This window comes from Balaenoptera ricei, chromosome 6 (assembly GCF_028023285.1).
Source record: "Balaenoptera ricei isolate mBalRic1 chromosome 6, mBalRic1.hap2, whole genome shotgun sequence".
Lineage (NCBI taxonomy): Eukaryota > Metazoa > Chordata > Mammalia > Artiodactyla > Balaenopteridae > Balaenoptera > Balaenoptera ricei.
Window position 1 is genome coordinate 8,918,659 of NC_082644.1, and position 18,283 is coordinate 8,936,941.

The 18,283-nt window shown below is 50.4% G+C and overlaps 1 protein-coding gene across 1 annotated transcript in view; it reads left to right on the forward strand.

Moving 5' to 3' along the window:
* Positions 1–16,771, forward strand: part of XKR6 (XK related 6) — a 274,358-nt gene extending 257,587 nt beyond the window's left edge. The window contains exon 3 of the mRNA XM_059926798.1: positions 15,807–16,771. Coding sequence (XP_059782781.1) covers positions 15,807–16,771 — 965 coding nt within the window. The remainder of the gene's footprint in view (positions 1–15,806) is intronic.
* The last annotated feature ends 1,512 nt before the right edge of the window (positions 16,772–18,283 follow it).

Here is an 18,283-nt window from a genome sequence, read left to right on the forward strand (position 1 = left end):
GGAGAAGATATGCACTTCCCTTTTCAGGCTCTTCCCCTGGCTGTCTTGCATCTTCACCCGTAACTGCAGTGAAGAGGGACACGCCTTCCTTCTCCCCCCAGAACACAGACTCGGCCTCTCTCATTTCCCCTGGGGGATGAACTCTCCCCAGCTCTGTTTCTGTCTCCTTCTGAGAAGCTGCCCCTCCTTCTTGCCCATCAGATACCCGCTTGGCGTCTACACACAGGGTGCCCTGAACAGCCAGCTCAAGCTCACAGTGCTGCTTCAGCTCCCAGTGGCTTCTTGTCAAACAGAACATCAAAACCTCACACTTTTAAACAGAATTTGCAAGGATATTAAACAGAGACATCACTTCTGGTGCATCAGTGTAGTTTGACTTTGCATCCAATTCTGAGGCCTTTTGGCTGAGGTTGCCCTAACAACAGGCAAGAGAAAAAGAGAGGAGGGTTCTTTTATTTAAATTGTGATAAGAACACAATGTAAGATCTACCCTCTTAACAAATTTTAAGTGTAAAAGAAAATGCAGTATGTACAAATGAGGGAGAGTTCTTAAAGCAGCAGAAAACGTTTGAGAAAGGCAGGCTAAATCAATTTCACTACAATTAACACAGATGAAATAACAGTCGGCCACCTGAAAATGTCTGTGCATGAAATGTTGGGACAAAGAGGGACGTCAAGGCAGGCTGACCAGTGGGGCTTCTCAGGGGAGGCTCCGTGTGCTGCCGGTTCAGAAGCCTGAGCCGTAACTGTAACGGGGCCACTTATTCAGTAACTATTTATTAAGCACCTACTATGCACCAAGCACGGTTCTAGGCGCTGGGGACAGATATGAGCAATAAACAAAACAGACAGAAAGCCCTGCTCTCATGGAGCTTGCATTTCTTGTAGGGAGAGACAGACAACGAACAAAACAACTATTAGAAAATGGTAAGTACTCAGCAGAGCTCTAAAGCTGGGAAGAGAGAGGGGCGGGGGAGCAGAGCCGTGTCAGCCTTCAATAGGGCTGCAGGAAGGTCTCCCAGTCTTCAATAGGGTGGCAGGAAGGGGACCTCTGAGCAAAGATATGAAGGAGGGAGGGAGCCAGCCCACAGATCTCTGGAGGTGAGTGTACCAGAGGAGGGAACAGCCAAGGGCAAGGCCTTGGGCTAAGAAAGTGACTCCTGTGTTTGGGGAGCAGCCAGGAGGCTGGGAAGGTGGGTGTGTCGTGCCTGGGCTCAGCCCTGCCCCGGGGGTCCTGCCAGCAGAGCATCTCTTCCTCTTCTGCTTTGTTAAAAATATTTAAACCGCTTTATTGAGATCCACTTTACATACCGTAAAATTCACCCACTTGAAGTGTACTCCATTCAACGGCTGTTAGTGTATCTGCGGAGTTGTCACCATTACCACAACCAATCTCAGAACAGTTCCTTTGCCCCACAGAGACACGTCACCCTTCTTAGATTTGCTCTCCTGTCTCCCACCCCCCAACTTTCCTGCATAGGGAGGCGGGCAGCTGAAGGAGCCCTGGGTCCTGAGTCCACTGTGCTAGAACGTGGCAAGGGATGCTGGGAAAATCTCTCCCATCTCATCTCTGAGCCTGAGTAATGTGAGTGAGGGCAGGAGGGACTCCTGAAGTCCTTTCAGTCTGGCAGGCTGTGACTCTAAGGAAGAGAAAAGTGGGGGAATCTGAGCAAGAATCGGACAGGAGCAATGTTTAATTATTAGGCTAGACATTCACATTAGAGGCAATCGCAAACTCAAGGCCTCGTGGGAACTCCCAGCTCCAGGAAAGACGGCAATTAAATGATCTTCAAAAGATCTTTTCTATTTCTTAAGATTTCCAAGGAAAGAAGGCCTACAGATTTCATGAATGATGTCTTCCTGTGTCACACGTCTCTCACTCCTGGGAAGTGGGTGGAATGGAAGAGACCCTGAGAAGGAAATGTGGGGGGAGTCCCTGTAAGCTGTTCTCCTTCCTTTCTGAGCCTCACCTTTTTCATCTGTAAAAATAAAAAAGGGATCCTTTCCATTCTAGACACAGTTGGAGGCGTTAGGTGGGTCAGGACAGCAAGAGGAGTCCTAGGGGTGAGGCAGTCACTCCATGGCCAACCTGGGGTGAGGTTTGGGTCTGACGCTGACCAGCGGAGAGCTGGGTCCTCTCTCAATTCCAGGCCCTCTTGTGCGTTCAGACCCCACGTGCCCCAGGCTGCCAGGCCCTGGGGTTCAGGAGCCTGCCCGCTGTAATACCTGCCCACCTGTGACCGCATGTGCCCGCTGTAATACCTGCCCACCTGTGACCGCATGTGCCCGCTGTAATACCTGCCCACCTGTGACCGCATGTGCCCGCTGTAATACCTGCCCACCTGTGACCGCGTGGAGCCCATCCCCACCTCCTGCTGTTCTTGGGGACCCCGTCATTCCCTTCACCCCCCCACCCTGCCCCAGTAATAACCAAGTACTTTGAGGCCTTCTCTGCTTGTCCCTCCGGTAGCCTCCTGAGACTGTCACCTAGAAGAAAAGGTGCTGCCTCCTGTTTTGAGTGGTAGAATGCTCCTGGTGTGGACCTGGCTTCACACTCTGATTTGCACTTAGAAGCTGCATCAGTCCCATAAGGCCCTTAACCTCTTTGAGCCTCGGGGTTCTCGTTTGTAAACCATGGATCGTAACTCCTGCCTCAGAGGGGTTTTGTCAGGAGCAAGTGCAATACATTTGTTTGTGTCACAGAGGAGGCCCCCTGGCAATCACCCGTCCGAGGCCCGCATTGCTGCCCTGCTCAGCGAGGCTCTGGCTGGGCGACGTCACCTGCTCGGCAGCTCTGCTGCCTTCCCCAGGCTGCTCGCCTGAGCTGCCGTGGAGCCCCACAGCGGTCTGGGAGCCCTCCCCAGCCTCCTGACACAGTCCCTTCCAGGGCTCCAGGGGCCGCTCCTCCTGGCTCACCAGGCCAGGACTGTGGAGAGTGCTGGTTCTAGCCCAGCACAGTGCCGAGGGCGCAGCAGCGGCTGGGAGGTCAGCCTGCGATGTCCAGTCTCGCGCCTCTGTCCCCCCCGTTTCTCCCGCTTCTCCCTCCCCCTCACCCTTCAGTCCCTCGTGCAGGAGTGGGCGGTGCCCCTGCCCTTGGCCCAAGCCCTTCTTCTCCCAGGATTTCTCTTGCGGTGGTCAGATCGTGCAGGGACCTGTCAGGGAGACGCAGAGCCGGTTGGCTGGAGGAGCAGTTTGCGGGGGGAGGAGGGGGCATGTGACAGGAGAAAAGGTGGGAACTCCAGCTGTGGGCGCCGGGTTCTAGCCACCCCCCTTGCCCGTTAATTTGGCTGGGATCTCTGATGCAGCACTTAACCTCTCTGAGTCTCGGTTTCTCCTTTTTAAGTTGGGAATAATCGTACCTGCCCTAATCTACTCAGAGGGGATGGGTGGGGACCCTGTGAGATTAGAGGGGAAGCCTCCTGGGGACTAGGGGTAAGGGTTACACATGCGGTTACTTTGTGTCTCGGGTGAGGGAATGACTTTGGGGTTTAGATTAAATTACATCATTGTAGCTTAGAATCCCAGCAGGCCCCTCCTCTCCCTCCACTTGCAAACCTGGAATCCCAAGGCCCTGCAAGGTGAGACTGAGCTGAAGATGCGCTTGCCCCGGCCGCAGGCCTGCTTCTCTCTTGGGAGGGCATGATTGCATGAGAAAATCAGTTAGGTTAGGCCTTTGTCAAAATATTATAGGGAAGTCTGACGGTCAGCGATAATACATCACACAGGCTCCCTGAGACACATCTGCACTGAGCACGCCTGGCCCTGCGCTAGCCTCCGGGGGAACAGAGGTGAGCCAGGCAGGCGGGTCTCTGCCCTTCGTGGGGGAGACAGGCAATAACAAGTAACACATGAATAACACCGTTTCAAATATAATTGAGTCTATATATGTGTGTATGGGGGAATAGAACATGTAGGCACATCTTTAGTGCTATAGAATACTGTATATATACACTCTGTATATTCACTATGTATGTACATTGTACTATATACATTCTCTGTCTCTGTCTCTCTCTCTCCCTATATATACACTATATATATATATATACACACACACACATATATATATATAGTATAGTATGTAAACACATCAAAGATGTACATATATCAAATATATATTGAATATTCCAAATCCATGTTTTTACGCATGGGTCACAAACAATAAACTAAGGCCCAGTCTGCTTGTACCAAAGCCCATGCTTTCCAGGGCATCTCACGGCCTCTGTTAAAATGCAGTCAGTCTGGGAGCATCAGGGCATTGAGACTGGTTGGCTGTTTGCTCCTCAATGAGGGTGGATTTACCGGAACTTTCCAGGGACAGCAGACGGATTTCTTCACAGTGTGCTTCAGGCCCACCAGGATCCAGGCATCCGCAAGGCTCGTGCCAGACCAGCTGAGTGGCTGACGTTTGTTCTAGACTCTCCAAAGTTTGCCTTTATCTAGCTGGCTGTGAAGATGGTATTGTGATAGCTCTGACAGCATCTTAGAAAGAAGAGGCAACCGAATCAGAGGGCTGGATTTAGCTTTCCTCCTGCCCGGTCCTTTAAATACCAGTATTTGACCTTGAAGCTCTTTGAGAGGGGGGCTGTTGCCTTCCCCCGTGTTCCCAGAGAGACCGTCAACTCATGGTCAGCTGCTCAGAAGGGCCTCATTGTCCGGGTATCAGACCACAGAGATGCTGTTCTCATGGCCTCTCCCAAGGTCACTGGTCTGTGCCCCAAGGGCCTCGTTCAGGATATCGAGCACTTCTCAGGAGGAACTCTAGAAAGCCTGAATCTCCAGCTGTTTGACACATGCAGGTTCACAGTTTGTTTTTAACTTGAGAACATTGAGGAAATAGGAATAGGAACCCCATCACAGGGTTTCTCCTTCTCAGCACTAGTATATCTGGGGCCAAATCATTCTTTGCTGTGTATTGTATTGGGGAGCTATCCTGTGCTCTGCAGAATATTTACCAGCATCCCTGGTTCCTACCCACTAGATGCCCATAGCGCCCTCACCCCGAGCTGTGACAACCAAGAAAGTCTGCCAGATGTCCTGGGGGTGGGGGGCGATGGGGGAACGTAACATTCCCATTGAGGACCTTTGCCCTGCTATTAAATGGGTGATTGTGGGTGGTGTCGGCTGAATATGGCCCCTCAGGATGTCCACTTCCTAATCCCCTGAGCCTATATACGTGGCACTTTATGCAAAAAGAACTATGCAGATGTGATTAATTTAAGGATTTTGAGATGGGAGATTATTCTGGATTATCCAGTTGTATCTGATATAATCAGAGGGGTCCTTAAAAGAAGGAGACAAAGGATCGGAGGGACAGAAGGCGATGTGACAAATGGAAGAGAGTTGAAGATGCTATGCTGCTGGCTTTGAAGAGGAAGGAAGGGGCCGTGAGCCAAGGGATGCAGGGAATGCAGCTCTGGACGCTGGAAAAGGCAAGGAAACAGATTTTCTCCTGGAGCCTCCAGAGTGAGCCCAAACCTCTGACACCTTGGATTGGGACCAATAAAACCCATTTCAGACTCTGACTTCCGAACTGTCAGATAATAAATCTGTGCTGTTTTAAGCCACTAAATTTGAGATAATTCGTTACAGCAGCCATAGGACACTGATATAGCGGGGAAGGTGGCTTTCTTTAAGCAATTGAAGCTAGCTGTTTACAAGACGTGGTCAGGGCATCAACAGCATGGTTACCTGGGGTTTGCATTTGTGGCATTGCTTGGGAAAGTGTATCTGTGCAGGTGACACATTTGTTGGGTGACAACTCTGCACCAGGCGTGGGGATTACAGGAATGGATAAGCCAGTTTTTCTACCCTCAAGAATAAATGTTAGTTCTGTCCTCAGGGAAGTCACAGTTAAGGGAGAAAGACCAACAGTCAGCAGAAAATGTGACTATAAAATAGTGGCCATCGAAGAGAAACGCACAGGATGATGTGGAGAGCGCAGAGGTGGTACCAGTGCATTCTGGGGGAGTCAGAAGGGGGTCCCAGGAGGAGAAGGTGCTGACCTCAGCCCTGGAGGATGAGCAGGGAAGGGGAGAGGGGTGACACGAGCAAGGGCCAAGGGGCTTGAGACAACATAGCGTGCGTATGGGGGTCTGTATCTCTACTCACACCCGCTCATACGTGGGCGTCGTACTTTGCCAAGTGCCAGGCACTGAGCTAAACCCTTGCATAGCCATTTCTCTTTTGGTCCTTACAGTAACCTCATGAAGAGCATTCAGTTATTGTTGCCTTTTTACAGGTGAGCAAACAGGCATGATGCGCAGCATCACTTGACAGCAGGGTGGCAGAATCTAGCCTGGTTCCAGAGCCCACACTCAGAACCACGGTGCCCTCCTGCCTCTGTGAGTGGGTTAATATCACTAGGTCCTGACCACGGGCCTGGGAGCAGGGCCCAGACACAGAGGTCTTGGGCACCGTGAGTGGGAGCTTGGATTTGAGCCCATGGGACAAGGGAATTACTGGAGGCTTTAGCCTTGTAACCCCAGGCCATGGGGGACTTTGGAGCTGGAGATACTGGGTTTGAAGCTCCCTCTCCAACAGTTTGCTGATGTTGTAACTGTTTTAAAAGACAGGTTTTGTTGTTATTTAGGCATCTCAAGGGCAACAGATCAGGAGACAACTGCCGTTGAAAAGATCATTTGTTACTCACAGATCCCAAGAGGAGAGGGCATGCCACACCATGGGGTGGGGGGACACCTGGGGAAGCACCGGGTTCCATCAACAGGCAGAGGGAGTGAGGGGAAGATGTGGGCAAGAGCCTTTGTTGTGGTTTCCCAGGGAAGGAATGAGTGAGGCAGGGGAAGCAGGCTTAGGATAGGCTAGTCTGAACAATTTCAGGAGGCTCTGGGGCACAGCACTGTCCCTAGTTGTCTGGTACCTGGCCCTGGGGTGATTAGAACAGGGGGATAGTGGCCCAGAGTGTCAGAGCCCAATAAAGGAGGTGTGCGTTCTGGACTGGTTGTTTTGCATATGAAAAGCACTTGTGGTTTGCTCTTTTGAGGAATTTGCTAAACCTGGGAAGGGTGGTCCCTCCAGGATCAGCAAGACCCCAAAAGGCAAACCATCAGAATAAAAGGACATGCTTCCTGCAGTAACTAGACAAATTCTTTTACCTCTCCGCGCCTCGGTCTCCTCTCCTATAAAATGGGACACCAGTAGACACTTTGGGATTATTGTCAGGATTAAACGAAAGAACTGATGCAAAGTATCTGGCATAATGCCTGATGCATTGGGAACGTTCATTGAATGTTATTCCTCTTCATCCCCGTCTTGTACCCTCAAGGTTTTCTTCTAAAGGACACAGGCCTAAATGGAGGCTCCCGGGGAATTCCACTTCCCCGCCTTTGGGGGAAACGGCGGGAGGGAAGATGGCTGGTGGGTCACAGACCCCTTTCCCTATGGGCCCCTTTGAGAATCAGAGGACAGCTGTGGACTGTCTCGTGAGAAAAATGCCCACACGGTTTTGCACATAGTTTCAGAAGGACCTGACCAATTGCTGCGCTGCCCTTGGGGGCTCACATACATCACGGTATGTACGAACTTAAGGAGGAAGGGAACGAGTAAGAGAGAAAGTGTATGGAGATGGTGGGAGATGCTAAGGTGGGAAATTAAGCCTGGAAGGTGGGGCAGGCATTGGGGGTTGCAGGTTTCAGTGTGCTGGCCAGCGATGGCCAGGCTGAGAGGCCGAGCTCTGGTAAAGGCCTTAGTGAGGTGACACTTGGGGACCTGGGGAAGGGCCCCCAAGGCGGAGGACAGAGCCAGCGCACATGCCCTGCGGCGGGACTATGCCTGGAGCACATGGGACAGAGAGGGATCGAGGAGCTGGCGTGAGGTGACCTTGGAGCAGGAAGGGGCTGTCTCATGTAGGGCCCAGGATGAAGGCCTGGTGCCGTGAGGCAGACTTAGGTTTGAGGCCATTGGAGAAGGGAAGCGGTGAGGGGCGTGAGTGGGGACTCGACGGCATACACTCGTAAGTCCAGGCAGTGTCACGAGGGGCCCTACAGGCCTTATAAGGACCATGGCATTAACCCTGAGCAAAGCCGTGTGTCAGTAGGAGAGGCTGGCCGTGCCGGGGTTAGAGGCCAGGACCATTTCCCTGGCTTAAAACAACTTCGGTTCTTGTCTTGCTGTTGCGCGTCTATCACAGGTCACCGCGGCGGGGGTGAGGGAGCGTGCCCTTCCTCCTGGATGTGACACACACATGCTTCTGCTCGTGTGTCAGTGGCTGGGACAGGTCACAGGCACAGCTCGGTTCAGCAGGGCAGGAAGGCATATCCTCCCCGGGAAAAGGTTGAAAGTCAGGCACCGTTGGCAGGCTGCCATGCCTGGGAGGCCACGAGGAGAGACACACCTCAGCTCAGTCACTTCGGCGGAATTGCGAGCGGCCTGTCGGGACGAGGGGGGATGCAGGGAAACCCACTAGGAGGTCCTCCCAACAATCCGGGCAAGAGGGATGACAGAGAGGTGTCCCCACCTCTGCACTTACTGGCAGGCTCAGGGAGGGCCCTCCAGGGTGGGTCCTCGGCTGTGCAGGCCCACACATTGGCCATCGGTGCTCACAGAGATGATCAGAGGGGCTCGATAACCAAACTGATAAGAAATTGATGTATAAACCTGAATGCTAATTCCTTCACTTATGAATGGGGATGGGAAGACATACCTTTCCAGTGATTCAAAAGAGAATCTGAGTTTTGGAGTTAGGTAGCCTGTGTTCAAATCCCGGTTCTGTGATTTCTTAACTACTTGATATGGAAAAGTGGCTTAGACTGTGAGCCTTCATCTCCGCATCTTAAAATCAGCCTCAGTTGCATTTATAGGGAAGAATGATCCGGTTAATGGGTGTCACAGCATAGAGTCTGGGCCAAGGTAGCTGTTCAGTAGAGGGGGTATTATTGTTATTGAAACTTATTAGAGCTTAGCAGGTGACATAATGAGCCTGAATTCAGAGCCAATAAAGAGATTTGTCACAGAAACCATGGTAAGACAATGCTCTGTAACAGAGACTACTGCTGTAGTGGCCAGATTTGAATTCTGTCCCCCTTGGACCATCTCCCTGATGTTAAGGAGCATTTTCTTCAGGCAGGGTATGGTATAATTTCTCAGATGTCAGCTTTCCTGAATTATTCCAATCCTCCCTTCCTTCCTATGTTTACACCACACCGCTCTGACTGGCCTTGGGTTTTTTCAGATTGCCTCAGCTACCGGTGTGTCTGTCCTGAGGGTTACATCCACCGTGATGGATGCCATCTTTTATTTTGACCCTTCCTAAAGGTCAGTCTGGAAATGTCAGGAGTGTCTTAAGGTGACCCCATGTGGTAACCTCACGTGGGGATCACAGTCTCTCCAAATACAGAAATGGGACTAAAATGAATATGTCAGTGCTTGCAAAAGTCTACTGCTCGAAGAAAACTGTTAGACCTTAAATTATTTACTGTGGATGTATTTTCAGTGTAAGTTGAAAAAGGAGATTGATTTCTTTGTTGCTGCCACATCAGACTTACAGAATATAATTCTGACTGATCGCCAGGCAGTGCATCTGATTTGCCTAGAAGTGTGGAGTAGGAACGTGGAAGAGAACATTATGAGGCTCCTCTAATTTGCAACAGTGTTCAGCAAGCTTAAGCGGTGTGCTGGTAAATGCTTAACAACCAGTTCTTAGCAGGGTTGGAGGGAACCCTAATTTGTAGCATTTGCCAATTTCTGTGGTGTAAATATTCCCACCACACCTATTTCAGGCATCTCACATGACATCAGCCAGCCCACAAAATTCCTGCCAATTTGACAATTGGATCTCAGAAGCCAGGATGACCGGCCCCAGCACATAGACCGCGAGTGAGGAGTGAGATAGTCCCAGGGGTCGGTGGTCACACTCTTGCTTACTCCTGTGTAACCTTGGCCAGGTTACTTGACGTCTCTGAGCCTCGTTCACAGACGGCATCCTTGAGGCTGGTTTCCTTTCCCTGGTGGCCCGGGTAGGAAAGTACCTTTGTATTATCACTCCCGTGCTGTGTCTCCTGGGTGGAGGCTAGTACAGGAGACAGGCAGTGATGCTTAGAGACCTGTGACCGCAGCTGCCTTATCTTTTTCTGAGAGCATTTCTAAGCACAGACGGGGCTTTTAAAAAATGTAGGAAGATGGGGGAAGTTTGATGGGTGGAAAGAGAAGAATTGCCCTTCTAATAGGAACTCAATCTGGAGAAAATAGACAATGGAAATTAGACGAGCAGGTGGTGGAGTTCCACCAAAGCTTAGCTTCAGTGGTAAGGAGGGAGGAGGTGAGGGCTGAGAGAGGCAGATGTTGACCTTGACATGTGGATAGACAAATAGCAACTTGAGCCTGTTTCTTGGTTTGGGGAATCTCTGGGGGACCCGCCCATGGGGGTACAATGCCATATAAATTAGGTGAGTCAGAACGGGAGTATGGCCACATCCACATCTCTTAAATTCAGATTCAGTCTCCTCATCTGTAAAATGAGGATAACAGCCCAGCAGGGAAAGGATGCCATAACTGGGGACTAGCTAATGGTCAAGTGTGAAATACAGAGTAGATCCAAATGACAGATGTCAGAGTCAGGGGGAGGTGCATGGACCCAGTCCTCTGAATGCCACAGGAACTGGTCGTCAACCTCACCGAGAGCTCTCGGTTGTGACCCAGGGGTCAGGAGTGAAGGGAGGTGGGAGAGTTAAGGGAGCAAGGAGGTTACCCTCGAGAAGGTTGGAGAAGAGACGGGAGAGGTGGGATCTCATGGCAGAGGGTGCAGGGTCCAGGGAGCTGTTCTTTGTAAGCTGGTGGCACTTGCCTTGGAGACACGCTGATAGAAAGGAGCTGGGAGCTAGGAGTCTGCACAGCTGACTCTTCCTGCCCCTGCTCCGCTCTGCTCAGCGCCCCATCCAGTCACTCTTCCTTGAGTGTTTTCCAGTGTGTGATTTAGCGGTGGGACCAGAAGGGAGCTCTTTGTGGCGGAAGGGAGAACAGGGCAGCTGGTGACAGGGCCGGGCACTCACTGCCCCCGCTCTGGGAAACAGAGTCCAGCAGTGGACCCCACTCGCCCTGGCTCACAAGCAGCCTTGGGGCCAATCCAGGCTCTCCTGCGGCTTCTCAAGAGACTCTTTGAACCCGCATACAGCGTTCTCCCGGCGAGACTCTCTCGCGATTTGGTTTCTCCTCAAGTCCCCTTTCTGGCTCCATTCACTGACCCCCAGTGCCGCTCTGCGCTGGTCCATCCGGGTCATGGCCCTGCTTCTTCTTGCCAGACTGCAGCCTCCCTACCTCACCCTGATGACGGCCCTCCTGCCGCCCTGGTCCCTTCCACAGCATCACACCTTTCCTTCTGGTTCCTCCACTTCATCTGCTCCCCACCCCTCTCTGATTTTAGGGTCCTGACCTTCCCCCAGACACCCTGTCACTCTGCTTCTCACGTGGTGGCACATCCACACTCATTTTTTGCTTTGTTCCCCAACTGGCAACAATTCAACTGACAGTGACCCTTGGATATTGCAGGGACACCACCAAATTGGTGGTGATGGTGACTTCCCAGAGGACTGCCCCTCCTTGGTCAAGGGCCTCCAACTGCAGGCTGTGGCCCCTCATGCTCTGCTCCGTTGGTCATAAGGTGTGGACATCCTGTTTCTGGAAACCTTAGCCCCCGGGTCTGGTGATCAGAGCCCCAAGGCCCCTGTCCCAAGGCTTTCTCAGGGGGTGACCTCCACGAGGCCCTGGCTTAGTGACTTCCCAGATGGTGGGGCTGAACTTGGGTCACCCATTGGGCCAGCTGCAATCCCCCCTTCCTGGTCTGCAGCAGGAAAAGCGAGCAAGCCGTGAAGGTCACTGCCCAGAACTCGTCACAGCCGAACGTGGAGTGTTTTACAATTTCCAGTCTGATCTTTGCAATGCAGAAAATGATGGAGCTGTAAGTGAGAGGAATCATAAACGTGCCCAGGCCTGTCTGAGAATTTCACTGGGGGCCGCGAGGCTGCTTCCACAGCCAGTTGCTGTGGTCTTGGGGTCTTGGCCAGGATAATGCATTGACTTTTGGGTTGACCTCGGGCCAGACAGAAATCTTCCAAGTGAGCCACTGCAGGAGGAAAACGCTGCCCTTCCTCCCTCTGTAATAATATACGCTGCAGGCCTTTGAAGATTAATCACTTAACAGAGGGAAAGTGATCTCAGTTAATTCTGCTGGAGTCATCTCTTTCTTTGTGGCTTGAATGTTACTTTCCTGAGGAAGGTGGAAGAGAATTCAAATTTGGTTTTTAGCTCCATAATCAGGGGCCTCTCTCAGATACCTGTAGGTACTACACCTCCCGTCCACTCTTGGCAAAAGATTCAAATCCTTTACCCCCAGAGTGCCCAGTCCCTTCTAAGGACAAATCTGGAGGGTCCATTAGTACAGTGGCCACTTTCAAGGCCATGGAGTCTGAGTTTGAATTCCAGTTCTACTTCTTGATAGAAATACGATTTTTGAAAAATATCTTGTTCATCCAAAAAACGGAATTGGAACGCTGTATTAGTTTGCTAGGGCTGCTGTAATAAAATATCACAGACTAGGTGGCTAAAACAACAGAAATTTATTGTCTCACAGCTCTGGAGGCTGGAAGTCCAAGATCAAGTGTCGGCAGGGTTGATTTCTCCTGAGGCTTCTCTCCTTGACTTGCAAACGGCTGTCTTCTTGCTGTGTCCTCACGTGGTCTTTCCTCTGTGAGCACATCCCAGGCATCTCTGTGGGCCCAAATGATCTGTTCTCGTAAGGACAATAGTCATTAGGGTGGATTAGGGCCACCCTAATGATCTCATGTTACCTTAATTGCCTCTTTAAAGGCCCTATCTCCAAATGCAGTCACATAGTAAGGTCCTGGGGGTTAGGGCTTCAACATAAGAATTTGGGGGTGGGAGAGGTGGGGACATCGCCTGTAACAAGTGCCTACATCACAGAGTTCTTGTAAATAAGGTACATGCTCAGTGAATCATGGTGTGTGGTTTCTCTGGGGTAGCCTCTGTTTCCTGTTGGATGAATGGGTTTGAAGTGGGTGGTCTGTGACGCTCCAGAGGATATAATGTTTGGCGATCTACAACTTCACCATGTCGGGAACAGATGAGGCAGAGAGGTAAGACGGGGGCTGGACATCAGCCAGCCCATAGGCCCCTGGCCGAGTGTCAGCTCTCAGTCCTCCATGTGACTGTCTCCCGAGCCCCCCTTGTAATTTAGCAGTGAAGTCTTATGACATTTGGGGAATATTCATACCACATCCTAGAGAGAACTTCCAGAAGCGCTGACCATGGACCGAGGCAGTGTGTGGGTCGGCTCAGAGGGGAGTGATTTCTGCAATACCCTGAAACCACAGGAACGGATCTGAAAGTGGCGTAGGTGACCCAGAAGATAGATTGACGATGAAGGATTGGATTTCGCTTCACCAATGCGGTCAGTGGATGTTTGAATTCCTGTTTGCTCATTTTGAGCATGGATGGGGCTACCATCACAGCACACCGAACAATGAAATCAGGACGGTGACAGCAGAGGGGCTGTCCTGCTTCTGCAGCCCAAGTTTGTTCAAGAGCACACTCAGAGTTAGACTGGATTAGACCATGCTTCAGCAAAAGCTAACTTCTTACTTCACAAGCTTGTGCTTTTCTGCAAACAGGGGAAGTAATACCTTTTGCTTTATTAGAAGAAACAGAAAAACCAAACCTTCTTTCCATTCAGCTGCTGTAGAGCTCCCCCTCATCACTGAGGGTCGGTAGCACCTCTGAGATGTATCACTTTTAGCCTCAAGAAATGGGTTCACCAGGAGAGGGGTAATGTCACAAGGAAGCTTTCCGAGGATGCTCCAGTGTTGGTAATAAGCCTGGCCCAGACGATCAGGATGACTGCACATTCCCTGCCGTCCAGAAACCCATAGCCTACACCACGTGACTCCCAAGGGAACCCATGCCCCTCCCTGCCCCAGCCGCAAAAGAACACGAGCACAGGAGGCTCTGAAAGGTTAGCGTAGCCACTGTGACATGGTCGCAAGAGACCACGTGGCTTCAGCAGAGGCTGGTGGAAACGCCCTGTGTGTACAAAGGGCAAAGCAGGACACACATAAGTATTGTGTTCCGAACTTTCCAGAAAAGTGAGAGGAAAATCATCAGGTGTTTTCAAGATTGGCTTCTATGGAGAAATTGGGATTGTTTCTTCCCTGTTTATTTTCCACATTGGCCGTGATTATTGCAAAAGCAACACATACTCATTGTCAAAGTTAACCTTCCAGGCTTTTTCTGTGCTCTGCCAACACACTGGTTTTTGGCATCAGACTCTGATGTTCTGCAAGCTGCACACCGGTGCATCTCCCTGAAATGTTGGAAGGGAGGTGCCACGTGGGATGGGTGGGGAAGGACAAATGCGTGGGGCGGGGAGGAGGGAGTGACAGAGGACTTTGATCCTTCACTGAGATTCAAGTGGAGACGTGAGGAGGGGCTGGGGAAAGACCAACGGAAGGCTGGAGCTCTGGGCCAGCTTCATGGGTCTCTTGATGAATGAGGCTCCTGGATCTGACCTTTGGGCTTAAGAGAGAAAACGACCAGGTCACTTTGATGTCAGCCTGGAAGAACGCCGTAGGGGAATCGTGCTCTGGGGTGAAGGTGGGGAGTTTGATTAGGAGATGGTGGCCCTTGGGGTAATATTCAGGACTCCAGCTGAATTTAGCCACATTTAATTCTGAAATTTTGGGAGAGAAGAAAAACAAAAGAGGCGCTAGATGGACTGAGTGGAGATAATGCTTGAAGGAGCAGAGGGGCAAGGGAGTCTTGCCCCAGAGGAGGTGGTATGACGATGCCTGACTCATGATTGCCTGCTCATGGGTGGATTTGGAGAGACTCCAGCCACTGTTTATTGTATTTAGATTGACTGAGTTACAAATATCACATAGGCAGCGTCATAAATAAAATTGCTCTACCGTCCCTTGGGATCAGACACATTCACTTGCTCGTTGAGGAGACATGTAGGTAATGATGTGCAGAGGCCTTGGAAAGCTCACCAGGCTAGGGAGGGGAAAGGCATCCCCAAAGCCCAAGTTACACTGCTCATTGCAGGAGAGAAGCAGAGAAGGACAGGGCCTCACCAGTCAAGGCCTCAGGGAACCTTGAACAGTGGCTGATTGGAGAAGGCAACAAGGGCTGTGGGGAGACCACGAGAGACAAGAGTGAATGAGAAGGCAGTCAGAGAAACACAGGCTCTCCCCGGGTCCTTGATCAGGGTGGCCTTAGGGAGTGGATGGGGAAATGCCAGATAGAAGAAGATCCCCTTAAGGGCTCCTTGGCCTTGAGTGAGCTGACGAGAAGGTGAAGGTTGACTCCAAAGCCTTCTCAAAGTAGAACAGTTGTGCAGCTTGGGGCAGTTAGTAAGCTCTCGGTCTTCACAATCGGTGATGCCTTCTACTGGCTGCTCTGAGAGCACAGCCTGGTAGTGACAAGGACACCGACCCCGCCGTGAGCTTATGATCTCTTACAATAGAACACATGGGGTCCCTCCCACAGCAGAGGTGGTGAGCCAGCACAGAGGTCCTGGCTCTCCAGCCCCTTGGCAAAGCACGCCAACCTCAGCTTCACTCTTGAGCCGTGGATGTCCAGAAGTTCTGGACTGGGTCGTTGACACTGAAGCTAGATTTCACAAGCTGTCAGCTTAGGGGGCAGACATGGCCTCCAAGTTCAGGTCCTGATTTTGTGTTTCTTTCTCCCTCCTCCTTTAGATCGTGGTGTGTGTGGGCGTCTCCTCGGCTGGCAGCCCTGCTGTGAGGTCCACGGTTTTGACTGGGTTTGTGTCTTTCCGGCAGGTGTCTCCTCTGTGACTTCCCTGATGTCCCTGGCTTGGGTGCTAGCCTCCTATCACAAGCTGCTGCGGGACTCCAGGGACGACAAGAAGAGTATGAGCTACAGAGGGGCCGTCATCCACCTCTTCTGGCGCCTCTTCACCATCTCATCCAGAGTTCTCTCTTTTGCCCTCTTTGCTTCCATCTTCCAGCTCTACTTCGGGATCTTCGTGGTGGTTCACTGGTGCGCCATGGCCTTCTGGATCATCCATGGCGGAACAGACTTCTGCATGTCCAAGTGGGAGGAGATCCTCTTCAACATGGTGGTAGGGATTGTGTACATTTTCTGCTGGTTTAACGTCAAGGAAGGGCGGACTCGATATCGAATGTTTGCATATTATACGATAGTCTTGACCGAGAATGCTGCCTTGACGTTCCTTTGGTATTTTTACAGAGACCCGGAGACCACTGACTCCTTTGCGGTGCCAGCACTGTGTTGTGTCTTTATTAGCTTTGTGGCTGGGATTGCAGTGATGCTCTTATATTATGGTGTGCTGCATCCCACGGGGCCGCGAGCTAAGATCTTGGTCAGCTCCTGTTGTGCCGAGCTGCTCTGGGGCATCCCTTTGCCCCCCGATGTTGAGCCCATGGCGCCTCAGACCCCTGGGTACCGGGGGACCCAGGTCACGCCTACCAGAGCCGTAACGGAACAACAGGAGGATCTCACGGCTGACACTTGCTTGCCCGTTTTCCAAGTGAGACCCATGGGGCCCTCTACCCCGTTGGGGCGTCCTTACCACCCAGAAGGGCCCCTCATTAAGATTGACATGCCAAGAAAGAGATACCCAGCTTGGGATGCTCATTTTGTAGACAGGAGGTTGAGAAGGACTATTAACATTCTGCAGTATGTCACCCCCGCCGCGGTAGGCATTCGGTATCGAGATGGACCGCTCCTTTACGAGTTGCTACAGTATGAGTCTTCACTCTAAGAGCATCTTGACCCAACTTGAGAAGGGGACCTTAAGTTTGGTTTGCGGTAAACACCGCTTGCAAGAAATATAACTCCTCCCTTCCCCCAATACACAGAACTACCACCACCACTACCACCACCATCAATGCTACAAAAAAAAAAAAGAAAATAAGTCACAACCCCTTCAGATAAGCTTTCTTTCCAGTCGCTGTATGTATACAAAGATATTCTCTATGTTTTGTAAGTAAAAACAAAAAGAAAACCTTTCTTTTGTTTTTTACACATAAGTAACAGTATTGAAAAAAATCCCACACTATGGTTCATAAGGTGGAGAAGGAGGAGTTCTCTCCACTCCAAAAGAAAAACAAAGTTTTATACCTTACACCAAGTGTAGATCATTTACGGGATTGGTGCTGATTGAAAGAACAAAACAAAACAAACACAAACAAACAAAACCTTCAACTGCCTTATGCCCTTAGGTGCTGAGTTTCATTAAGTACTGTCACGTTTTCTCATGCAAAACTCTCTGGTGAATTTTGCACTGGGAGAGGGAAAATTAAACAATCAAATGAAACCAATCTAGAAACGAAACAAAAACCAACCAACAAATAAAACACAAAGCAATCATTCTTCCTATCTGATTATTTGTATTGAAGAAAACAAATTGACCAAAAGCAAAAGCATAGAAACCCCTCCCTCTTTTTGGTTTCTCTCCCCCTTCTCCTGTCCCTGCCTCCAACTTCTCAGCCCCTTCTTGGAGCCAAAGGGCCATTTGAAATTCAGATGGTTGGAAAAGCTCCTTGAAGGCTGACTAGGTGCCAGTTTAGCGTTCACCTATTAAGAATCACATTTGTTTCCTGGTGAAAAGCAAAACAGAACAAAACAAAAACCACCCTAATAATTGGATAAGAAAAGGAAATTCTAAAGCAAATTAAAGGAGATTTCCATGTATGTAATCAAAGAGAATCAGTAATAATAAAACTCAGCATAGTAGCAAAAAGAATGACATCAATTTAAAGGCACAATACTTAATCAGTGACTGGCAAAAATGATTTGTTCTGTCATTTTAAGGCCGTGAAAGGTATACATTTATCCCATGTGATATTGTGTAAGGCCTCTTCTGTTTCCATTTGGTGGGAAGCCTTAAATTGATCTGGAAAGAATTCTTCATTTTTCGTTTGTGCTTTTTAAAAATAGTAACGCAAAGAGGAAAATTAGAACATAAAAAATAAGTTAAATTGTAATAACTGACCCATTTCAAAGACTGTTTGGTGCTTCTGTCTTTCACCATTGTGGTTGGCTGAAAGTTATTCAGCTCACTTGGTGCATCTGGGTTGAGTGGGAAATTTTGTGTGTGTCGTGTGTGTGTGTGTGTGTGTGTGCGCCCATAGCACACGTGTGTGTGTGTGTGTGTGTGTGTGTGTGTGTGTGTGTGTCTGCTGCAAGGTCTTGCCAGAAATGTAGAAAAAACAATATAAGACAGACTCTGGGTATCGCTGAGGTGGAGTGTAAGGGGCTGGGAAGTGGGGAG